Below are 25,116 nucleotides of genomic sequence, written 5' to 3'. Positions count from 1 at the left end.
GAATAGTTTTAAAATGCAACTTTTTAGTTGCCATAAAGAGAATACCAAGTGTTGTATTAGTTTTCTGTCTGTTAGAAATACACTATGTGGGCATATAGCAAATACGATTAGTGAGCAAAAGTTAGTCACTGTATTTTGGAGGTTTTATCAGTGTTATAGGGTAAATTTCCAAAAGCCTTTTGGAAAGGCTTCGAGTATTGTATTTTACATGTTCTTCGTATTTTACATGTTTACAAAGCATTGTATTTTACATGTTCTTCACTTCTTGCATCACATGATCTTGTCAGTCTGTGTCTTCTGATTTGGGAAAGGCACAATTGTGGCACTACCAGATTTACAGCTTTTAGGTCAGAATCAGCTCTGTGGTGGAGGCAGCACTGATTCAGATCTTACTGCTTCATATGTTCAAACACTTTTAATCAAAGTACAGGGGTGGAAAAAGGGCCGCCTTCTCACATCCTGCCTACAATAAACCAGCCCATCTGCAAGGGAGCTGCCTGCATGTTTTTTTAGCTGTGTACCTGCTGGAGCACTCCTAAAAATTCATTGTGGTGCTGATTATAAATCTGATTTTGATCTTGATGTTTTTCATGGGTGGCTGTTGCCAGCGTTGGTTTCTGCTTTAAATAACTATTCCCTTTCTGACAGTGTATCAATGGGAGTGATCATGTCTTGTCTGTGTTCCTTTTGCAAACCTAAACAGCTGCTGTTCTCCATGTGAGCCCCTTTGTGCTCAGAGCAGAGTATGTTAACCTTCCAAGCAGATTATGCAGCTCAAAGTGTGCACTGTGATTTAAAGTCCACCAGGATTCAGTCTCGGAGTGGAAGAGCTTACAGTCTAAGTATAGATCTGAGGCAGTGTGCAGATGGAGCAAGAGAGAGAGAAAGGTTAACAGGATTACAAGGCTGATGAAGTTTGCAGCATGCTTAGTTTTGCACTGCTATGCACAAACACAGTGTAGTTGTGTACGAGGGAGATGCTGAAGCAGCACAGCGCAGGAGAACGCGGCGGAGCCATGGGGCTTACGAAGGAGAGCAAGTGCTAGGGAAGGAGCATAAGGCATCCCCTACCTGTTGGGGACCAGGTGCCTCCAGCTTATGTTTTCTAGAGAGGCCGAAGAAATAAACCCTCGTGAGATATTTCTCCCTGGACATGGGTCTGTATTACTCTTTTATGCAAATGACCATCTTACAGGGGCTTCTATAAATGCCCAAGGCAGGGTTGGGGCTAGCTGTAATCTTGTCCCTGGATTTCCACTTTAGAAACAGGGCAAGTAGGCAGGATGTTAAAATAACCCATGAGCCGTAAGGGTTGGCAATACACTGGAAACCTGCCGTGGATGTACCTGGCAAGGAAGCATCTCCCCTTGCCTCTCCAGCAAAATGGAACTTTGGTCCTGGCAGCTGGTCCTGGTGCAGAACCTTCCAACGCAAATGCTAGATGGAGAGCTGAAGCAGAGAGCCCCAAATTATTTTATATCCTTCTGTTAGTGGACTTTGTGTTCAACCACTTTGGCTCAAAGAGAAGATGGCGCATAATTTTTCTGTATGAAATATGTACTTGAGCCTTTAAATGGTGTTTTACAGTTCTCCCATGCTGTAACTCCACCTTTTTGTGTAGGTTGTTTCATTTTTCTATATCCATGTCTTTGCTGCCTGGCTCTTTCTGTTGGTGTAGCAGAGGGAGAGACTGAAGTCATGGCGAAAGCTGGGAGAAGTGCATCTGGATTTTCTAAGACACCATTTTAAACTATTTCAGTGAGTATCCGGCTCGCTTTTTTTTCTTCTCTCTGACTTGGAGCCTCGCTTTGCTAGGGAAAGATGAAGTTTTTAAGTGTTCTGTGCTGCAGCCCTGCAGACGTGACTGTGACCTGGCGTTCCCCGCGGCCAGCACAAGCCACCAAACGCTCTTCCACGCCTATGGCCGCTCGGGGACAAGCGGTGACAGTGCTGCCACCCGGGCCCCTACTGTTCCCGAAGGTTTTGTCCCAAGTTTTCTGATGACGTTCAGACCGTGTCAGGTGAGACTCAGTTGTTCCCCCCGAGGCCGTCCTTCCGGGCAGACGGGGTGAAAGTGTTTGCGAAGGGAAAGCGTGTGCGGCGCGGGGAAGCATCAGCATCCAGCCCCGCCGCGGCCCCGCCAGCCCCAGCTCGGTCGGTTGTTGCCTTCTCCCGCGGGGGCTGTCCCGTTCCCCCCCCCCCCTCCCCCCGCCGTGCGGAGCCGTTCCGTCCAACGGCCGCTGGCGCGTTTTCAAGGCGGAACCGGGAAAACCAAAAGCCGCGGTGACGTAGGGAAAGAAAATACATGGTGTTTCCGCCCGGTTTCGAACCGGGGACCTTTCGCGTGTTAGGCGAACGTGATAACCACTACACTACGGAAACTTCCGCTGAACCTGTGTTTTTCTGCAGCGCCCCTTGACCGGGCGCAGGGAGCGTGGCGGCGCGCGGCACAGCGGCACCCCGTTCGCCGCGCCGGCAGCAGCCACTGAGGACACTCCTCCCGGCGGCGGACGAGGCCCTGGGGCTCAACGAGGGACTCAGGCAAAAAATAATACGACCCCGCCGCTGCGAAACCGGCCTCGCAGCGGAGAAAAAAAGACCCCGGCCCCACAAAAGTACTGCTGTGCGTCCCTGGGTGGGCTCGAACCACCAACCTTTCGGTTAACAGCCGAACGCGCTAACCGATTGCGCCACAGAGACGCCCTGGCCATGAAGTTGGCCGCGCCGCTACTGATCCCCACGGCGGCCGGGGTGGGGCTTGGGGGGGCCGTGGCTGCGCGTCCCCGCGGGAAGCGGCGCGCCCCCGCCCGTCCCTTTGGCATCCCGGCGGCGGGACGGCGGCTTGTGCTACAGCGCCTTGGGCGGCGGGGGGGTGGGTGGGGGGGTGCAATCACTGGGTTTGGGGGTGATTTGCTTTTTTAATCTAAAGAACATGAACACCACCACCACCTCCCACCCACCCCCACCACCCCCCGCGCTGTCACCGCGGCCTTTCCCGCAGGAGCAAGGGACAGGCGAGCTGCAGACAAACAGAAAAGGAACAGCGTTCCAAGTTTGGTCTGTTGGTGGGACAGTTGCGAGTGAGAGCCTGAAAGCTTCGTGCAGAGACAACAGACCACGGTGCTGGCAAGCAGAAACTCCATGGTCATACGCCAAGGACAAGGAACACAAACCCGAGCATCCACCTATTGACACGTGGCCAAAGTATCCAGCACCTTTTCTTCCACAATCTCGATACGAAAAGGACTAGTTGTGACCACAGACTCGAGGAACAAAAGACAAAATTCATCCCACAAAATTGAAAGACCTTTGATAATTATTTGCAGGAGCTGATGGATAGTGAGAACGCTGACAGAAATGAGCCATGGCAAAAGAAACATCTCCAAGGGGAGGGAGGGGAAGACCCAGGAATCTGCTGCCCAAGCAGCCTCCCTTCAGCTCTGAAAATTCTATGAAACAAATTATTAAACAATTCACAGCCACCTAAAAGGTAATAAGGTGAAAACGACAGCCAATGTGAGTTGTGAAAATGAAATTGTGCCAAAGGAGTGTAATTTGCCTTCGGGAATCCCAGGTCCCAGAGACAGAGGACAAAGGCTGGAGTGAGGAAGACATATCCTTGGTGGATGAGGACCAGGTCAGGGCATACTCAAGCAACCTACACGTACATAAGTCTGTTGGCCCTGATGTGATGTACCCACAAGTGCTGAAGCAGCTGGCAGATGTCATTGCAAGGTCACTCTCAATGATCTTGGATCGATTATAGCAGCTGGGAGAAGTGCCCAAGGACTTGCCACCAAGAAAGCACGCCACCCCCAACTTCAAGAAGGGCAAGAAGGATGACCTAGGGAACTACAGGCCAGTCAGCTTCACCTTGATCCCTGGGGAGGTGATACAGCGGCTCATCCTGGAGACCATCTTCAGGCACATCAAGGACAAAGAAACTGTTAGTAGTCAGTATGGCTTCACCAAGTGTCCTGTAAGATCCTCACAGAGAATCCGTTGGTGTATGGGTTGGATAAGCAGGTGGTGAGGTGGATTGAAAACTGGCTGAACACCACCGGAGGGTGGTGGCCAGTGTCATGATCTAGTTGGAGGCCAGTAACTAGTGGTGTACCCCAGGGATCAATGCTCCTCAACATCTCAATTAATGATCTGGATGATGGGGCAGAGTGTACCCTCAGCAAGTTTGCAGGCAACAGAGAACTCAGAGGAGTGGCTGAGAGACCAGAGGGTCAAGCTGCTATCCAGAGGGTGGGCTGGAGAAATGGGCCGGCAGGTACCTCACAAAGTTCATGGAAGCCACCCCTGTAGCCCCTCGGCTACCAAAACCTTGCCATGCAAACCCATTGCACAATGGCTGCTGAGAAGCTGCTTCTTGGGAGCAAGGAAGGGAAAGATGACAGAGGAGATCCCCACGAGGTGGCTCTGCCACTCACCGGGCACTGCTCAAACCCTATGGATCAATAGCTTCCTGGGCTTTGCCAAAAAGGCCTCAGAAGGTGCTGTCCTGCGCCCCCGCTCCATCCTTTGGTCTGCTGATGGCAGGGAAGATACCAAATCTGCCAGCATGCCCAAGCTGGAGGCGGGCTTCCAGCACCTTGCTGGAGGGACTCAGATTCAAACTAGTCTCACTACATTGCAGCTCCTCTCCAGGCTCAACCTGCTGAAATTTAATAAAGATGAACCCAAACAGCTGCTCTGGGGCCGTCAAGCCCGGCGCACACGCTCTGTCACACAGGGCTCGCCGGAGAGGCAGGAACGCAGCCGGGAGAGCAGTGGGTGAGACACGGAGCGTGAGGAGGAGGCTGTGCCGGGGACCGGGGGGACCATGGGCTCTGTCTTCAGGTGCTGTGTTTTGAGCGGAACTTGTACAAATGGAGTGTGGAGGCAGTAACGAAAAGGAAGAAGTCTGGGAAATGTGGAGAAGGATGGGTTTTCGAGGCGGCGCTCTGATTGCTTCCGTGGTGTCACTCTCTTGGCCGTGCAAAATGCAGACAGCATTTAAAAAGCTGCAGCGTGCCCTGTTGCACTTCACGTTTCCAGCTCTGTTTATGCTCTCCTTCAGGTTTTTGTCAGGCTTCGGAGAGGATGTGGTGCTGAAGCAGACTGACGTGATGGCAGGTAGTCACACACGCCTATGTAGATGTACTATATAGTTGGTGGTTCTGTGGTGCTTTAAGTTTGCAAAGCACAGTGCTAATACCAACCAACCAGTCCAAGAGGCTCGTGTCCCATTGCATTTATGGTAAAGCACGATGGCTGTGTGTCGCCTGACATTTGTATATGGGAGCTTCACAGCAGCAGCTTTTATTTTACAAGGAGATGCACTTTCATTGGAGTCCTTGCAGCCAAGCACTGAGCAGCATGCATGAGAGGAGAGATGAACATCCCAAAAGATATTTATAGATCTGTGTTCCCAGTCCTTTCCTCTTCAGTACGAAAGCAATTCTACAAAAGGATTATTTTGACTGGCTGTTCAAGATTTCCAGAGGAGGAGATTAATGTGTGGGAAGCCTCGCAGCACAACTGGAAAAGCTCGCTGGCTTTGCACATTTTCATGAGCTTCATGGCTCACTGTGTCAAGGTTATCTCCCTCAGACAGGACGATGTGGATGTCAAACAGCAATACAGCAAGCAGAAGGGCTGGGGTCTGACAGCAGCTGCTGAAGCACAGAATTACCTCTGCCTGGAGAGCACCGACCACAACTGGGGCTTACAGCTGATGCAGGCACTGATCCCCAAGGTGTCTACCACCACCACCCCACCACCCCCTTTATTTTTTATCTTCTTAAGAAAAATCCATTATTTCAAATGGCCAAGTGGAATATGATGGAGGTGTCCTGCACTGATCTTTCTCCCAGGTGGACAGGGTTTTATGGTGGTGCCAACTTTGCCTGACTGAGACAGTGATCTTGTGTGTATCCCGCAAAAGAAGAGGAGGCAAGAGCCACCCAAATGTTTAGGTCTCAGGGAGAGGGAACAATATGATGTGTAGATATGACATAAGCTGTTCGCAGATTCATTTTGGCCCCACCTTAGCCCTTCCTTGCCAAGGCAATCCCCCAAATTGCCAAAAAAATTGCCAGAACCTCCTTCCATCCTGCAGCTATGCCACTGCTAAGGGGTATGAAAAGATAATACTCCTGGCAAGGGATTTCTGCTCTGTCCCACCATACTTACAACAGTGTTGCTCTGCCACAGTAAAGAGATGGAACTTCTTCTACATCTCTCATACCCTCTTGATTTCCTCTGCTTTGCCTTAAGGAAAACCCTCAGAGTGATGTTGCACTTAAAAAAAAAAACACCCAAAACGCCACAGTTCTTATTTTACAGCAGCCATACCAAACAGATTCTCACTGGCAAAGCTTTTTTTTTTCCCCTGCACACCCAGAAATCAGCTTAGCAAGCCCTGGAGTTGATGTCATGGGGGGTTGTTTTGCATGGAGGAGGGTGAAGCCCTATGCATACATGAGGGGTGACTTTGGAGCGAGCCTTGGCAAAAAGCAGTAACAGGCTGGGTTTCCAGCAAAGCGCCAGTGCCGCCGGAGGGTCCTTTGGTGCCAAGAAGTGCCAGGGGATGGGGGGAATCAGAAGGGGCAGAGCAGAAGAGCAAAGCAGGGATAAGGATGATGTGAGAGGTGCTGAGCAGCAGCAAAGCAAAGAGGTGGAAAACAAAAGAGTGAGATGAAGAAAAAACGAAGGCATCAGCTGCTCAGCCCTCGCAACCTGGCAAGCACATGGGCTGTGGGCTGGAAGCTTGGGCTGGCCAGCTCGAAAACCTGCTGGCATAAACTCCTGGTACGGGTTTTTGTTTTGCATTATGGCAACTTCAAACCTTAGCAGCTTGACTCCTACCCCCTTTAATATGATGCTTCTGCCAAACTGAAGTCACCTATAGGAAGCCTTTGAAAGCAGGGAAGTGTGTGCATTTTCATGGAAGTTGGAGCAGATCTCAGATCAGGCTCATCTGCTTTTACTGCCCCTTGTAAATCAAAAGCAAGCTGCAAGTGCCTGGTAGGTTTACACCAGCATAACACAGGCAGAAGAAAGAGAAGGATCTGTGTCTGCTGTGGGAGGATGACTAGGAGTGGTCCTGCGGCAGATACCCTGAGGACCTGTGCTGTCTCCTTTGCCCTCTCCCATCAGCAGCTCACTCCTGCCTGCCCGAGCCCATGCACAGGTCCTTTCTTCACAGTCACAGAACGGGTATCTGCTTGGACAATATTCCTCTTTTGACTTAATTGTGTAACCGCTCTTTAGGTGATGGGTTTTCCTCCTCAGATTAGTAGTAGCTTAGAATTAAATACCATCCTTAAATACCAGCTACGATTCTGTGCTTAGTAGACCACAAAGCATAAACTTTGATGGTCAAGTAAGAAAAGACTGTTTTGTGGGGGGAAAGAGAGTTTCAGTCCAAATAAAAGCATTCTCAAAGTGCTATTGTACTTCTTTTTTTGTTCTTGGGTTTGTTGTTTTTTATTTGCTTTTTTTTTCCCCCTAAAGCAAATTTTCCAAGAGTTAAAATTCTAAACCTAGATACTATTTATGGCCTTGCTTTTCACACAGTCATGTCTGCATGGACTGCAGGGAAGGGAAGGTGTCCCAGAAAGACAGCTTTTTCCTATTAAGTTAACAGTAGGTCACCACTCGAAATGTTTATCGCCTGCCTCTCAGCCAGCATGTTTCTGTATATTTGCTTGTACCCAAAGTACTTCAGAGTTTTCCAGATATAATAGTGCAGATGATAATAATTTGCATGGTAGAGAAACTGAATAAAAACACTGTTGCAGGTAAACATGTCCTCGTTAAACAAGATGGATTTTGCAGCTTGGCTCCCGCTGGGAACTTCTACCAGGCTGTGTCCCATCCAGAGAGGTAACCAGTTATCCGGACATGGTTTGGATGCTAGGTGGCACTCAGACCTTCTGGGTAGTATGTGGCAGAGTAGACACAGACAGATAGGAAAAAAGTTGTCCAGGATTCTGTCCAGTGAAAATATTACTTCTATTGGTGTTAAATCCCTACTAAAGGTAAGCATTTTCCATAAGGCTTTTCCCCATCAGAATATGGGCAAAAGGGAGTAGAGTAGTTAGGGTCAGCGAGTGATATACACTTTGGTTGAGGATGCTTTCCAATGATCTTACAGAAGCTGCGGGATTTTCTGCAGCCGTCCAACGCTGCAATCTGTGCTTCCCTGCCTTCTTCACCACAGGGTCAGCACTGAGGTACGCACATGCTGCAGCAATTATCTTCAGCCATATTGGGCTTTGACTGATAAAATTGGGGTGCAACTGTGAAGTTTGAGCCTGTAAAATGCCGAATGCTGGCAGCTGTTACTGTCTTCCAGGGAGTTATTTGTAGGGGGAAGGATGCAGGATCTATCTCTGGTAATGAATGATGGTTTTCTGTGCCCACCCATGATGCTCACAGCATTTGTGTACTGCCTGTTTAAATACGCCAGATGGATCAGGAGCTTTTTGCTTGCAACCTGGAGACCTGGGGTCTCCTCACTGGCGAGGCTGATGGAGATGTGACTAGGGAGGGCACATGTCTGAGAGCAGCAGTGTTGTTGAGACTCACCAAAGGTATTTCTCCTTCCAGACACTTGTGGGGTGGTCGGGCACTTGCAGGCAATGCCATGATAGCCTGGCTGGTCTCTTCCAGCCTTTCTGCTCTTGCACACAGCTAGCCAAATGTTCAGACATACTTTAGATATCAAGGTTGCTATGTTGCTCCTGTACAGGAAGGGCAATAGATACCTATCTACAATATAGACCCTCTCAGATCACAAACATAGGATCTCTTGTTTCTCTGGGCTTCGTCTGTGTGTGATGACTGAGCGAGCGGGCGAGCCTGTGGCTGTGTTGCTCTGACAGGCACCTGGGTGCTGCCACTCTCCTGTGAAGCCATAGGAAGTGTTTCATGATTCAAGATAAGAAAGACCTTCACTTCCTCCTTCTGTGCTCGTAGGGCTGAGCTGCTGCCGAGGCTGCAACATCCACCCTGACAGCCTGCTTGCAAAATGGACCAGGAAACCGTGGGAAGCGTTGTCCTGCTCGCCATTGTCACCTTGATAAGTGTTGTCCAGAATGGTAAGACAAAAATAAGCATTTATTTAAAGGCTAAAAGGGAGCTGGGAAGAGTTCAGGATGATGTATGCTGATCTGATCTTTGGCTAGATAACCTCTGGTTGTAAGTGTGCTTAGGCATGACTTTGGCTTTGGAAATTGTTTTCAAAGCATGTGATTTTACATGCCATTGTCGCAGTGTCTTGGCAGTGACATGGTCCTACTCTGTGCTGTTCTAGAGTGAATTTGTTGTACATATGCCAGCTAATGAAAGGACTAATATACTGGGGTACCCTGTGAAAATATGTATTTTGATTTGAGGACTGAGACCTCCTTTCCTGGCTGAAGCCCCTGATGTGGGCCGCCAAGGCTGCTCTCCAGCTGGAGCCCCGCTGCCATGGGCAGGGGCCAGGGCCCCGGGGGCTGCAGTGGCTCAGACCTTTGCACAGAGTTTGGTCAATGGGGCAAAACTCCGACAACTCATTGCAGGATTCTGTTTGGGTTATTTGTGGACAGGCAGATCTCCTGTGTTCCTGCATGTCCACATCCTACAGTCCAACTAATCTCAATTAACTGCGGTCCTAAGAACACTGCGCATTTCCTGCAAGGGAGAAGTTTCCATTTTTAGCTCTTATTCAGACCTCTGTAGTCTCAACTGTTCTTCAGCATTTTTTAAATAATACAACAAGTTTCAAATTTCTCTCTTGTGCAAATCTGATTTCAACTTGATCATAATCTCTTACAAATACTTAATCACTTTAGCAGGAAATTCTGCCCAGAGTACTGAGAAGGGAGTGAGTTTTGCCCCAGCTGCACTGATATTACCCAGGTTCAAGAAGAGTCAGAAGTGGGATGAGGGGCCGATGCAAATGCTGAAAATCTCCTGTGAAGGCTTCTTGGTACGAATGGGAGATTCCCACTGAGTGCAAAGTCCACATTTGGTCCTAGGAAATGGGCTATTCTTGGGCTGCTGCAGAGAGGGGAAGTGGTGGGAGCCTCAACACAAGCCTGGCTGCAAGGGAGGAAAAAAAAAAAGATGCAGACTGGTTTAGTTTCGACATAGACACTAAATGCCACATCGTTTACCCCAATACTGGTTTCTGGTAAATGCACAGCATGTGACATCACCAGAATATGGCACACTGAGATCACAGCACATACTGCAATTGAATGTGTCAAATATATATTTCTTGCTATTTAAACAAATGGCTTTATATTCAGGGTTTTCTCCTCTGACTCTGAAACTTGGGCATTTGCCTTCCAGCCTGACACACGCTTTTATCTCATGGAAATTTGTCTGTGAGATTATTGACCCAACTGCTGCAAGCAGGCAGCACGATGCTTGGCAGAGAACTTAGCATGCCAAGCACGAGTGGCACACAGCCCTAAGCCATGATTTCAGACCTTGCATCATCTGTTTTCCTTCTCCCAGGATTTCTGTCTAGAAAGACCATACTGACATGCAGTTCTGCAATGAATGCAATAATTAAGGCAGTAGAAATGCTTGTCAAGGGACATCAGTTGTACTGAACTCTTGCTATGGCTCTGGTTCAGCAAAGCACTTGGGCTTCAGCTTAACTGTCTTTAAGTACATGAAGTCAATATGATGCAAATTCGGGTTTGTATGCTTTTCTGCATCTGGTGCAGGATTAGAAAATAGTCTGGGTGAATGCTGTTATTCCTGAAGCTGGAGGTGGGCTGTGGTGCTGCCCCAGTCTGATGTCTATTTACTGCCACTTTCTTCAGGTTGGGAATCTCCGTATCCCACAGAATGACTCTTGCGGCCGGATGCCACTGAGTCATGCCTTTAGCTTTAGGTTTTGGTTTTGCATCAGAAAGATGTTGCAATTCATCAGCTTTCGGGATTCATCAGCTTTTACTCCTCAGTATCTCTGAAGTGAGACAAAGCCTGTTCCTCATCCACAGTGTGGGTGTACATGATAACCCTACCCTGCCTTCGCCCTACTGTCCAGTCCTTTGGCCCAGGATCCATACACCATATCACAGACGGCAAAAGCTTCCAGGACAGATGCCTGGAACTTCACAGCCAGATCCTTCCCTGGAGACCCAGCACCCCCAGGCCTGCCCAGCTCTCATCCTAGATACTGTGCACCAGGAGTGTCACCACTGGCACTTCCAAGCTCTTGTCCTTGGTTACAACTGTCATGTTGGACATGTCTGTGTTCAGCCTGATGGCTCTCAGCATCGCAGAGACTCTCTGCAGTGGCTTGCTGGCATTTGGGAAGTGGCAGCACCTGCTGCAGTGGTGAGATTTATATATATATATGTATATATAGCTTACTCTCGGCTTTCTCTGAAGCTGTGGCATCTTCTAGTAATTTCACATACATGCTAAAAGGAAGAGAGAAGGTATTGTGCATATCCCGGTGAGCCCATGCAGTCCCAGACCTGCAGCTTTGCACTGGACAAAACAATGCCGTTCAACCTAGTCCTCTTCAACTAGGTCCTCCTAGACCCTCTGAGCAGGTTAATAACCCCATGTCAAAGGCTGGGGTGGTGGGCAGGTGGAGATGCTGAGAGCTTGCAGTGCCTGTGCCACTGGATGGTGTTGGCTCCGGGTCCCCCAGGGCCAGGTCCTCCAGGAGCCAACCAGTGCTCCGTGCTGGTGGCAGTGGGAGGGTCTGTAGCTTGGCTCAGGGTGGGGACGCTGGCTTAAAGCACTGTGGGTTTTTCCAGCACTGTGGGTTTTTCCAGAGAAAGGCTGTATGTACCTAGGGAATCACTCGGTTTAGGAAAGCAAAAAACTCAGTAGCTTGTAGTGAAGGCAATGGAAGTACAAAGAACATACTTACAGCATCAGTAAGGGGATAAAAGAGGTAACTTCACATTCCAGGGATGAAATCCTGCAGCTTATCAAGTCACATTTCTACTGCTATAATAACATCTTTCCTGATGGGTTATCTTTTATATATAACTTTTGTTAATATTCTAAACCATAGGGTGATTTGGGTACACTGAGATGGGATGCACAACAATACAAAGCTTGCAGCTTGTAGCCTGTTGGGGCTCTGTCTGGTGTATTTAGACACGTGATTTAATGGTCTCTGGTCTGGTGTCATCAGATAAAATGTGTTTGTCAAGCATATGACACATTATCTTGAGGTGCTGCATTTTTGCGACAGCTAGCACCCTAACAAAACACTGTTGCTTTAAAGGAGGATACGCACAAGATGGGCAGAGCGAGGTCAGCCCTCAGGACCAGGTTTTCAATGGGCCTTTCTGGAAAATAGAGCAGCCCTGCAGGATGTCCCTGGTTTGGCAAATGGGTATCACTAAAAGAGAATAGATTCACTTGTCTCCCTGCTCTGTTAGAGGCTGAGGTCTGAGGTTGGCAGCTCTGACTGGAAAGCTTTGTCCCCACTGAGGGCTCAAAGGGCCGAGTCAGGATTGTACTTCTGCAGCAGAGAGAGGTGCAGGCTGCCAGAAGTGCCGTGTGGGAATGAAGCAGGGCTCAGAGATGAGGGCAGGCTACCAGTCACGTACAGGCATGTGGGGATGTCTGAGGTCACATCGCACTGCACCCTTGTGCAGAGGGCTCGATTATACCTTGGTGACAGATCTAGCATGCTGGCCACATCCTGCACCCCTGCACACCCACCTCCTCTCCCGCCATCCAGCCTGGATGCTCATGAGAATAGAGCTGAGCCTACAAAGCCCAGCTTCTGCAATATCTCCAAGTTACATCTCAGGTTGAATACTTTGTGTTTTTTAACAGCTTTTTTTGCTAGCAAAGTGGAGCATGAAAGCAAACACTGCAACGGCAAGGGGTTCCAGCGGCCGGGATCCTCTGCCTTTGACCGCGTCTACACTGCCAAGTGAGTAGGCAAGCTGTGAGGAGCCGGTGGTGGCAGAGCGGGGTTTGTCTCTCTCTTCATTAGGGTTCAATACAAACCCTTTTGGCGTCCAGAGGTGGGCTCCAAATGCCCTCAGATGAAGGCTTTGGTTGCATTCCCTTGCTGTGTGCATTGCGGCTGTGTTCAGACCCATGGTTTTCCAATATGGTGAAGCCAGCTCCCTTCTGGACACCACGTACCATACTTATATTGGACTTACAGCCCTGATGAGTACCGTGGCCCTTCATTTGGGAACCAGTTCACCCAGCAGTAGCTAATGCTGGAAGCGTGATACCAGCACAGCCAATGTTCCCAAAGGCACTGCATCTCAAAAAGAAAGAGCTGGCAGAGAGGTGCCAGCTTGCTGAGGAGCAGGTTGGTGGCAAAGCTCATACAAACCCCTCAGTTCGGGCAGCTCGGGCAGCACGTGGCTCTCCACTTCTCCACCACACTTGTACCTCTTGTCTTTGACATCCCTTCAGAAAGATCAGAGGGGAAAATTGATTCCAACCCAGGAAAGAAAAGAACATAAAATATTTTTTATTACCCGTGAAGTACTGAAAATGTGCTTGAGACTGGATGGGATGTCCAAGTGCTGCCCTTCACAAGTGTGCAACCCCTGCCAAGGGCAGGGTGCTTCCCCCTCAGACAGCATTGCCAACTGGACGAGGCAGCTGGAAACCACTCCTGTTCCCCTGCAAAGACACATTAACTCTGTGAGATGCTCATGTTTGTGGTGCGATTCTCCTTTTGTTGGTTGCATGCAGCTTTCAATGCCAATAACTTGATTAATATGACTTAATTACGAGAATTTTCCAAGCCAATAAAGCACACGGCATCTATTATACACGTGCCATAATCAAACCTGTTAAGAGGAGGAAAGCAGCTTTCGCAGGTGCCAGGCGTGTGTGTGGAACGGTTTGTTTTCCTCATTGGGCAGGACAAAGGCATCCATTATCCAGGGGAGGAAGCAGGGAAGGAGACCGGGGGTGAGGCAGCCGCGGTTTTCGGGCATGGACATGCCAGCCAGCCCCCAGCAGCTGCCTGCTGCGGGCAGCTCAGGGGCCTCCCACCGCTCCGCAGTAAAAACCCACCTGCAATGGTGTTAGCATAGCCCTAATTCGCCCCCCACCATTCTTTGCTGGTGTAATGTTGATTTTGTGTCTATTTCCCGTGTTCTGACTTCTGTCATATAAATTCCTTCCCAGCCAGAACTGCGGACATGCGTACCCTACGTTTCTCGCTGTGCTTTGGTGTGCTGGCCTTCTCTGCAGCCAAGGTAACACTCATTTAGGGTTTTTTTCCCTTCATCGTTGCACCGCTTTCAGCAAGGGATGGTGGGTGCTTTGGAGGTTACACTTCCAGGGACCAAATCCTCCTGCAGCGGGGGAACCCGTCTCCCCCGTCTGTCCTGCAGCTACATATGCGGTGGCAGCGGCAGCACGCTCCTGGCACGGTTTATGCCAACAGATGTGTTCCCAGACATGATTCAGGAGAATCCAGGCCAGGGACAATTCCCATACAGGCATTACAGATGAGATCCCTGTGTTTTTAGTGGAGGGTTTAGTATTTGGATGCCGGATGCCACATTATTCACCCTTGGGACTCGAAACGGGCTCATTTGATTAAACTGCCAGAGCTGCCAGCCCTTCCCAGTGCTGAGGGCAGCCCAGGAGTATGTACCTGCACTTCTAAATATGATCGCCTTGAATGCAATTTGAGGTTACCTAAAGTTGAGTACTTTCCTGGGGTCTGTGGCTATTCTTTCTGGAAAAGAGAAGTTTCCTGACCAGGAGAAGGGGGCTTTTCCCTGCAGGTCTGGGGAAAACTAGGATTAGTGGGGAAAGCCCCTTTTTTGTGCTCAGAAATGAGTACTGGACCATAGTGCTGTCCTCCACCTGCTCCTAGACTAGCGCATCTATTGGCTGCTGTTTCTTTCCAGTGAAGACAGTGCCTGAGCTGGCTCCCTCCTCCCTGAGCCCAGCGTGACCCACACTGGGTTTCTGACAGGGACGAGTGTGTGCTCAGCACTGGGCAAAGCTGTGTGCAGTATTATACCCACAAAGTTTTCAGAAAAGTCAGAGCGAGGGCAAGGCAAGTGCTTGGTTTCCCATGCAAAGGTCTCCATCCTGATTCCAGAGCTCATCCTGAAACCCAGGGCTGCAGGTTCCCATTTCCCAGTCTGGCCCAGGCAGCAGGTGAGGACATTAGGTACAGTGACACCTGGGCTGGGGTTTCTAACACCTTGCTTTACCCGTTACCCAGCTCCTGCTGCCTTTGCTGGCCTGATGTACTTGTTTGTGAGGCAGAAGTACTTTGTGGGCTACCTCGGGGAAAGGACTCAGAGGTAAGGACTTGCAGTGCCTCTTTGCAAAATCTGGGATGCAATGGCAGCAGAACCAGATGCTGCCACTTGTACAGGCACAGCTGCTGGCTCATGGTGCTGCCTGTGGTGGGTGCTTGCATGGGGTAGGGCAGGAAAGCCCCACTCTTCTGGGTGCATGGAGAGAGCTGTGGGAGACGTGCAGCAGCACTGGGGTCAGGGGAGCTGCAGGAACGGAGCGGCTGCTTCGGCAGCTTCTGCCCACAGCCTCTGCAAACACACAAATTTGCATGTTCGTGCTACTATTTGTGCAAGATCATCCTTTGCTATTAATAAAGCTCATTACACACATGTGGAACAAGGTCATCCCAGCCTGTGATGGCTGAGAAGACATACAAGTCCCTCTGAATAGCCGCTTTAGCAAGCAGCAGCTTACGCTGAGCACGGCAGGCCAAAGCCAGACCCAAATGCATCCTGAAAATGGCATTTCAGACCTTGCAGCTGCCTTGCAATGCAAGACAGAGCAGCAATTTGCCCCCCTGTCTCAGTGCCTGAGGTCTTTCAGCTGGTCTCAACAGCAGACTCCGAAGCCTGAGGACTTCTCCCGTGAGGTGATGTACGTTAATGACTTGCTTTCCACTCTTTCTGTCTCCTCAGCACTCCCGGTTACTTGTTTGGAAAGCGCATCATATTGTTCCTGTTCCTCATGTCCGTGGCTGGAATACTCAACTACTACCTCGTCTTCTTTTTCGGAAGTGACTTTGAAATGCACATAAAAACGATAACCAGCGCGATCTCCCCGTTGCTGCTCATACCCTAGCTCCCTGCAGCACTGAGAGGGTCAGCATGGCTAATGTATCAATACCCAGAAGCAGCCATAATTCAACTGTTTAAGAAATGAACCTGTAACCCTTTTAGATTGCTGTAAATCTCATGCTTGATGGGCTTTGTAGTTTGATTTAACCTTGCTTTTTCCTTCAGCAAAAAGATTTATCGTGAGCACTTAGCATGCCCAAGGAATGGTAACAACTTCCAGTTAATTCTTTAGAGTTTTTTCTTTAAACTGCAGTTTACAAGCTGATTGCATGACTGGAAGGGGCATTGTACGCTTGCTTCGTAACTGCATTGTACTTAGCTTTAGTCCCCAAACACAGGAGCCTCTCAGAATCGTCCCTGACCGATGACTCCTGCAGTTATCCTCATGCACAGGCACAGCCTCTTGTCAGCATCCTGCATGCCCCTGCCCACACAAAGACACGGACCAGCCTCTTCACCTACCCTTTCCCTCCCACTTGTTGATGACTGAGCTCCTGCTGCTGCAGGAAGATGGCAAATTGGTCCCTGTCTGGTCTTCCTTGATAAATATTCATGTGCGTAATGCTCCTGACACTGATCTCATTTGCACTTCAGCCTTTTTGTTCTCCCAGAGCTGTGGAAAGGGATCTCGCATAAATGAGAAGCTGGTTTATTGACGGTGGGGTTGGATTTGTTTTGCTTGGCTTTGTTTAATAAAACAGTTTAAAAGGATGAAATTTGTTTGCTCCCATCTTCTTTGCCTGCTGCATGATCCTGACGCCCCATGGCTCAGCAGCTGGCCGGTGAGCGCAGCAAGAGGAGCAGTGCCTGGCTCTTTGTGCAAGCTGCTAATTGCCCTGGGCACGGCCTCGCAAGGACGAAAGTTTAACAACTCCCTTTCTATTAGCAAGTTCAATTTTCTTCCTCTGGCACTAACAATGTGCCCCTACAAGTCCGTACCGAGGAGTGGTTTGGTTGGAGAAGCGAACCGAGGTAGACAAATAGGCTGGTGCAATTTTTTAAACATCGCTACCCTATGAGTTCTTAAGCTCTTAAGCCTGTCTGATTACTGAATGCAGGATGGATAAAGCTGTATTTTATGACTCCTTTGGGAGGGACAGAGACTCCTTGCTATGTGAGAAGAGGGTTTGCAGAGTTGTTGGCAAAAGCAAGCACAGAACGCCGCCCGTCTTTGTACCACACCAAGGCTGGTGGGTTTCGTTGCTGCCCGATGGGGCAGAGGTGCTTGTGCACAGCTGCTCTCCTCTGCACCTGTCCATTTGCACTGCTGAAATAACAGATACCTTTTCTCAGTTTTTAATCTTCTGCAGGAATTTTAGATGTGAGAGATTAGGAATAAACCTATGTACTGCACGATGATTAGCTAATAAATGTTCTCACTGGTTAGAATAGGTAATTCAAAAAACCATAACATAACCCTCTAAATTATAGCTGCGGACACACCTTATTCCTGGGTACAGCAGTTATGTTCCTTCCCTCCCCTCCATCTCTAGTGATGGTAACACACTCCAATCCCTTCACACCACACTTCTCTGCCACTCTCTCCCTCCACAGCTCATGAGCAGCTGCCCATCCTTGGTGGTGACTCCCCACCCCTCTGCCCTGTGGGGTCAGCCCACCAAGGGATGGCAGCGCCTCAGGAGGAGCGGAGTAACCCCTGTGGCCAGGACTTACAGAGCTCTTCCACACTGCTGATATCAGCAAAGGCTCACACTGCCACCGCAGATGTCACCCGATTCAGGAGGAAATGCTTCACCAGCGCCACAGTCCCGGCTCTGCAGCCAGCCTGGTCTCCCAGAGGTCTAAGGCTTGTCGATGGAGACCGTCGCTTGTGGGAGGTGACTCTCCCAACCTTATGTGTCCACCCTGCAGGTCTCAGCAGCTGGGTGTCTCCCCTGGTGCCTTTTTCCCCTCTATAGCAAGAAGCATCTCACTTGACCTCCTTCTGATGTCCCCTGCTAGCATGAGAGGAGGCACTCCTCCGGCCAGCTATAAAGGGCAGAGGATTCAAATGTCTATTTTGGGTCAAATGATTTATCTCAGCACTCATAGGCCTCTCTGTTGGCTCGATGGTTGCTTTCTACACAGCTGTATTTAGGCATGATCAGGTCATCTTCTGAGGGAACCAAGCTCCATCTTTTCCTGTAATCATTTATTTTGCAGGGATATCTCCTATTTGCTTCATCAAAGCCTTTCTGATAACAAAAGACATGAAAATGTAGGCAAAATCTATTTTCCATCTAGCTATAAATGGAAATGGTGATAGTATCTGGCAAACAGGTGGCACATAAATTGATCACTATGTAAATTCTCTGTGAACGTCACGCTGTGTTTCCCATGTTACAGGCAAGCCTTGTGGCTGCATTTGCCTTCCCACTCCTTCTGCAAAGGGAAGGAAACGTCAGTGCTATTTGGGCTTTCCCCACTGTGTTATACAACTCCAGTTGTTGTTTTCGGCAGTAAAACCACCCTGGTCTGGGTAGTACAGTTGCCAGCACTTTGCACACCAGCTACTCAGAAAGCTGCAAACATAGGCTCATTGCAGGGGCGTTGGACCAGATGACCTATAAAGGTCCCTTCCAACCTAAACCATTCTGTGGTTCTGTGATTCTACATGTCCACATGTCAAAATACACATGCTACTGTAAAAGATGTATGGGCACAGACTGGGGTCACATACATATGAACCTACTAGGACCTGCTGAGCTGCACTGGACATGGGGACATGGCTGGTGGTAGAAGTGACGGTCCCCTCTGACTTCTCCTGTTCAAGGCTGGCTTGCCAGCTCCAGGGGCCAGCACCCACGTTTGGTGCCGTGCACAGCACAGTAACTCCTAGCCTGGACCCAAGGCTGTATGCAAACAGCTATCGCTTTCCCATCCTGCTGATTGTGTCAGTGCTGCTAATTGTCCCGTTTGCTGCGTTGCCAGGCTGTGGGCTTTGCAGTGCCCCAGTTCCTTGCCATGGCATGCCACGGCCACGCTGCATGACTGTTCATGCATCAAAATCCCAGGTGCACAAACATACTGTCTGCGTGTGTATACGCATAGACATGGTGTGTTCACTTACTATACCTGTGTGTGTATAGATATATATATAAAAGAATATATATATATATATATAGAAGGTGCTGAGTCATGTGAATGCTAGAGGCTTTTAAGGGAAGGCAGGGAAGCAGGTTGCTCAGGCACCAGCCCTCTCGCAGCTTGCAGGCTGGGTGCATCAAAGACTGCAGAGACTGCTGGAAGCCTGGCTGTCACAGGATGCTTTTTTGATCTGCTGACAAAGGCCTGGAGTACATACAATATTCCTGCTACAGTAACCGCATCGCTTCTGTACAGCACTACAACCCTCTAGTGGAAACCTGGCCCTATTGGCACACCGGTGCTTCTGGCTGTGGGATGAGCTGTTTCTTTGAGGTTTGAAGCCTGACAGTGATGCAACAGCATCCACATTTCTGAATAGATGCATTGTTGCTATTAAATGCTATTTTTTATTATTCTGGCACATGGGATGCCCAGCCCTGGAGTGGAACCTCTATCCTACCCATCCCAAATGAGCAGCCCCGCTTAGCACAGGATCTGACCAAGCAGGCAACATCCAAGTGGGGTAAGAAATCTGTGAGTACCACCCACAAAGGGTTTCCTGCAATATTTCGCAGATTCCCTGTTTCCCAGAACTTGAAAAATCAGCCTCTGCAGTATCAGCTTGATCTGAGTCATGTCTGTGCCAAGTCAAGTTTCCAAATGAATCTCAGGATTGGGAGAGCAGTTTTGCTGGCAGGGAGCAAAGGTTGGCCCTGGGCAGCTTCTTCAGCTCTCACCTGCTCTGGGATTACTTTCTCCTAGCAGAACAGCTGCTTTAACATTCAGAGAAACTTTTCAAATGCCCTGTCAGGGTGAAATGCTGCAAGGCACTGAGCACTGGCCCAAGTCAGCAGTGTGCCTTTTGCAGACCGCAGCGGCAACAACATTAGGCCATGCAGGGAATCCTTGGAAATAATCCACCCTTGACAAGGAAAGGGCAGTACAGAATGTGAATAGTGGTAAAACCATTCCCTGGGTGGTTTAAAATTGGTCTCGTGTCCCAGCCAGGGTGAAAAGGGTAAGTGTTCCCATGGAAAAGCCCCTCTGTGAGCTGCAGAGCCCACCAGCACGCTGGCAGAGGTCATGGAGCCTCCCGGGAGAAGGAAGGACCTCGGAGGCCATGATGTCCCTTCAGAGCACCTGCGGGACAGGTAGAAGCTTCACAGTCCCTTTGGGTGATGAAGACTGCTGTCCCTGGGGTCGTCAGGGAGGGCGCAGGACATCTCAGCTGTGGCTCCTCTGGAGGCAGTTTGGTGCCTGGGGGGGTTAGGATGGAGAAGCAGCCTCTGCACCGCTAACTGGCTGCAGCAGAAGAGCTGCTTTTAGCAGCACTGTTGTGAACCCCAGGAAAGCATGTCCCGTGGAGAGGAACAGCTCAGGCTGATGCCTGACTCCTGCCCCGCCGTGTACCTGCCCTGCCAGAGGGAGGCTGTGGGCAGGAAACCATCAGAGCTGCTCCATCTCCCGCCTGCCGGAGCATCTCACTGCTCCCAGCCAGCGCATAGAGACACAAAAGCTGGCAAAAGTGAGATTCCTACCCCAAAGGACAAACAGCCTCCACAGTGAGCTGTTTTTCCCTTTAAAGGAGGAATAAATAACTTTTCAATTTCAGGGTCTTCATACTGCGAGGTGATTTCATCAGACGGATGAGCTCCTGGAGCTTCGTGCTGGCTGCCTACTGAGCTGCTGGGGTGTTGCCCGCTGAGAACTTCCCACTTGTCCCCAGGGGAAGGAGACTGGACACCAAAGAGCCAGCCATGACGTGGGGTGCAGAGAGCAAACAGGGTGTGTTTTGCACCTAAAATGATAAAGGGGTGGTGGCGTTGCAGTGGAGTTAAGCTCACGGTTGCGGCAGTGCCGTTCGACTGCTCATGTGCCGTGACCCTCTTGCAAGGCCAGGGGATGCTTCAGGAGGCTGAGGAGAGGGGCTGCCACCTGCTGTGCTGATACTTGCCACTTCATACAAGCATATAGCTGGTTTATTGTTCCTGTGTTTTCCCCACAGAGTGCAATCGCTGCCTTCATCCCCCAACAATGTTTTCTGTGCTCTTGGCACAGCACTTCAGAGGGGGCCAGTCTGACCCAGCAATGGCCCCTTCAGTACTCTGGGATTAAGAAGAGCAGCATGATGTCTCCTGGCCAGCTGCTTCATGCTTTTTGTTGGTGCTGCAGCAAAGGAATTTCTTTTCAAAAGGCGGTGACAGCCTTCCCACTGCCCTCAGCAGATGGGAGGGGATGGGGCATGTCCCCACCAGCAGATGTGGGGCTGTGGTTCTTCCAACTGGCGTGTCCCTGGGCTCTCTCACCTTCACGGGGACCATGTAGCCTTGCTGGTGGACAGAATTACTTCCTTTTCTCAGACTAGACAGCTTCAGCCATAAACGAAAGCAGGCAGTCATTTATCAGAGTTTAAGTTACAGCTCAGTCCGGAGCTACGTTTAACAATACTGTGGTATCTCGCTCCATGTGCCTTCAGCAGACGCAGTGCTGAAGAGCAGAAAATCACAGTTTTCATGGCATAACCCCACAGCTCAGCTCTGACCTCATTTCCCAAATCCCATTTGCCCCCTCTCCCTGCTGCCATCAGGCTTCCCAAGCATCCCCTTCAGTGCCAGTTGTACCCATTCATCCTTCTCCATGTTTGGTGTCCCCTCCACATCTCTCCATCCAGTCAACATGCTTGTTGGCAGAGCTGACTGGTGAGCCAGGCTGAAAACAACCTTTTGTTCCCCATTTATTGGCTGTTTTTTAACCCATCTGAGCTCCCCGATCCCCAGTGCCACAAGCAGGGACTGCTACAGAAATACTTGCGGAGCTTGTGGGGTTTCCCCTCTGCAAAGCGTAAATGCTGTGCTGATGCGTTCCTACGTGGGTGAGGTTTCCTTCCCCTGATTCATACCAAGTTATCACAGTCACCCAAAAGCCAACACCCCACTCATGCTGTCTGTAGGATTGACACAGCATCCCATGCAGTGCAGAAAAGATGTATCTGGATTCTGCCAAGCTTGCAGTCTCTGCTGCAGATCTCTGACAGTGCACATGTCATGTGCTGTCACCCATGACATGCTAGTAACACAGCTCACAAATAGAAAATAGCAGCAGGAAACTCTGCCCGGACATGTCACAGGGACCAATACCCCTACCACTCATTGCCTGTCCCCCCCACTGCTGGTTTAACAGCTCCGGGGCTGCTTTATTTCAGAAAAAGTACTTTCAAACATGGGCTGGACATTTTTTATTACTTTTTTTTTTTTTTTTTCCTTGAAGGAGGAGAATGTAACCCTTCTGACTGAGCTTTACTGGCGGCAGCACAATCTGGGCTCAAATTTAAAGAGGTTGCTAAAAAAACATCAGCTCCAGCTCCCTGGCAAAAGCTGAACTTTTCCTGTTCACACACAAGCCACACTATCTTGGAAACAACCTTTTATGGAAGAAGAGAAATTAAAAGCAGGAAGGTAGATAAACAGTGATACATCCCTACCCTTCTACAGCCCAGCCCCCCTGGCGAGGTGCCTTGTTTTCTCCCATGAGGTGCCAGCAAGTCCCCATCCTGCCGGAGCCACCACTTCCCTGTGGGACAGCATGCAGCACCCTGAGCCTGGCATTTCTCCAACACTGCAAGCTCAGAGCTGAAAGCTTACCGTGTTTGCACCTCAGCAGTACCTAGCTCCAGTATTTCGCTGTAAAACACCTTTGCAAGAGGCTGCCCTGGCCTCCTGCTTCGGACACAGGCATTGAGTGTCCTGCATCACCTCTCACTCCATGGTGGGCTGCTCCAGCAGGCAGGATCATCCCTCCCCTTCCTTCCCTCTGCGCCCCCAGATCCCCTGTGACACATTCTGGTTTCCCCCCACCCTCGCTGTGTGGTCTGAGGAGCTGCCGGCTGTGTCCAACATCCTAATCTGAAACTGCAGAACCCCACCAGGGCCATGTCCCTGGCACCCACCATGCACAGGGCAGATGTGCGGGGCGTGCGCTTCCTGGGGGATGCGGGGATGGGCACTCCAGACCTGCTGACATCTGTGTGATGTGCCGGGCTGCCCCGGGTTAACCTTTCCCACTGCCAAGGGTGTGTGAGGGGATCTGGTCGGGTCTCCCACCATACAAACAGTAAGTGGCGAGCAAAAGTCAAGACCTGAAGTTGCACATCACACGACAAGGCTGCAGTTTCACACACCACTGAGCACGTTTGATAGCTTGCAGGCACTGGAAGGAGATGCTTCCTAACTCCCTGTGCTTTTCCCAACCTTTTCTTTCCCAGTCCTGGTCCTGGTGTCTCATCCTCACCTTTGCTTCGGGTACAGCACCCAGCAGATCTGTCCCTGGGCCACTCCACCCCCTCAAACAGCAGAAGACCACCCATTCCTGTGGGTACCAACGGTCTGTAGAAAGAGTCTGAGAGCTCTGTTGCAGCATTAATGGCAGGGTGGGAAGGGTACAGCCTCTCTGGGGCTATGAGCTGTGCATGGCTCCGTGTAGCTGAGGTTGCACTTGGATGGTGCCTGGCTAGTTATGATGTTAGGACTTGAGAACAGTGGTGTCATCCTGTGTGGGTTCAAATGCAGCCAGAAGTCATAGGAGGCTTGGGGAGTATCGCTGTGTTTGCCCTGTGCTTACACCTGTTCACAGGGGTCTGTTCTCAGCCACAAGGGCAGGATCATGTCAACAAGAATTTTTGGTTTGACTCAGTACAGCTGATCTCACATTTTGACAAATTTCTGCTCCCAGCTAATTTTGCAAAGTGCACCATGGCTCTCCATTGAGGTGGGGTGATGCATGCTGCAAATCAATTAAGGGACGCCCCTGACAAATCTCTTCCTTTTTCAAACGATTCAGCAAATGACTATAGGATGGTACAAGTGGGATTTATTAGTGTAGCATGAAAAATACCGCACTGTAAAATGAAAGAAGATTAGCCCATAGGCCCTTAAAACCATAGCTGGGCTTGTTCTCTCCCTCCACCAGCAGGTGACCATCAGACACACACAGTGTTCAAGCCTGGATGTCACCAGCCTGCTCCAGCGCTTGCAGTGGAGAGCTCTCCTCCTCCTAACGTTTCCCCGGGGAGAGGACCCATCTGCCAGCCCAGAACAAGGCAGGGTCCTTGTGCAAGAGCTCCGCACAGCTGCTGCCCCAAGGGTAGGAACAGCAGCGAGGCAGGTGTGAACAGTCTCCTTGTGGCTTGGGTGAGGAGACAGGTCTTGGGGCCAGCGGTGGCATTGAGCAGCACCCCACTGCGTGAGCAATCTGGTGGCATGCCTAATCCACCTGGGGAAGCTCACACAAGCAAAACCTGCCCTGACCTCCTGTATTGCTGTCACCTGAAAGCAACATGGGGCAAAACCTCCAGGATGCAACTTCACATGTTCTGAGTCAACCTGCCCGCTGAGTGCAGAGGTTGCCATCTCTCAGCGACTGTCCTCTCATCTCTCCATCCTTCACACCCCGGAAAGGTGATCCCAAACAGGCAAACATCACTACTCCCATCCTGAGGTCCCTCCACTGCTGCTGCATGTCACTGCTGGTACTCAGCACCCTTTCCCTGGACCTAGACCACATCACACATGGTGCTGACCCCCTGAATCTTTGCTGTCAAGGACAAATTTAGCGTTGTAGGCAGTGGCAGCAGCTCTGCTCTGAGACTGCCTTGTTACATGGGGGCTGGAGTGAGAAGGAAGTCAAGCTGTGTCTGAACTGCCACTTGCAGGACTGGTTGCACATGCCAGCCCATGCTGCTGGACCCACTGCAGCTGGCACAAGACACTCAGAAGGTGGTGGGGATGGCAGGCTGGAGCCCCCCATTTATGTGTTACCTTCACCCAGGGTTTTTTCATAAAGTACGGCAGGAGCAGCCCTGGAGGGAGCCAGGCAGAAGGCATTAGAGACGGTGCATACACCGTGCGGTGTCACCCAGAGCACCTGAAGCCTGCACCATTGCACCCACTGCATCCCGTGCTCGGCCTCC

At 50.2% G+C, this 25,116-nt stretch overlaps 1 protein-coding gene and 2 non-coding genes across 3 annotated transcripts; 1 reads left to right on the top strand and 2 right to left on the bottom strand.

The window, feature by feature from the left end:
• Nucleotides 1-2,309: 2,309 nt before the first annotated feature.
• Nucleotides 2,310-2,382, bottom strand: TRNAV-AAC. Its single transcript has one exon. It is a non-coding gene; the product is annotated as a tRNA-Val (tRNA).
• Nucleotides 2,383-2,626: 244 nt separating this feature from the next.
• TRNAN-GUU lies at nucleotides 2,627-2,700 on the bottom strand. The gene has a single exon. It is a non-coding gene; the product is annotated as a tRNA-Asn (tRNA).
• Nucleotides 2,701-8,724: 6,024 nt separating this feature from the next.
• On the top strand, nucleotides 8,725-16,775 carry LOC121083729 (arachidonate 5-lipoxygenase activating protein). The gene is made up of 5 exons (XM_040584383.1): nucleotides 8,725-9,095; nucleotides 12,808-12,907; nucleotides 14,134-14,204; nucleotides 15,191-15,272; nucleotides 15,906-16,775. Exons 1-5 carry the CDS (start codon nucleotides 9,026-9,028, stop codon nucleotides 16,066-16,068), a joined length of 486 nt encoding a protein of 161 aa, XP_040440317.1. The 5' UTR covers nucleotides 8,725-9,025; the 3' UTR covers nucleotides 16,069-16,775.
• Nucleotides 16,776-25,116: the final 8,341 nt, after the last annotated feature.

This window comes from Falco naumanni, chromosome 2, assembly GCF_017639655.2.
Source record: "Falco naumanni isolate bFalNau1 chromosome 2, bFalNau1.pat, whole genome shotgun sequence".
NCBI classification, from domain to species: Eukaryota; Metazoa; Chordata; class Aves; order Falconiformes; family Falconidae; genus Falco; species Falco naumanni.
Note: the sequence above shows the minus strand (reverse complement) of the source record. Positions and strands in the feature narration are given on the sequence as shown.

Excerpts from the sequence above, each read along its gene's own strand:
- LOC121083729 (XM_040584383.1), top strand. The coding sequence starts at position 9,026 with ATGGACCAGGAAACCGTGGGAAGCGTTGTCCTGCTCGCCATTGTCACC. Across the intron at positions 12,908-14,133 it reads GACCGCGTCTACACTGCCAA|CCAGAACTGCGGACATGCGT; the intron begins GTGAGTAGGCAA and ends ATTCCTTCCCAG. Across the intron at positions 15,273-15,905 it reads CTCGGGGAAAGGACTCAGAG|CACTCCCGGTTACTTGTTTG; the intron begins GTAAGGACTTGC and ends CTGTCTCCTCAG.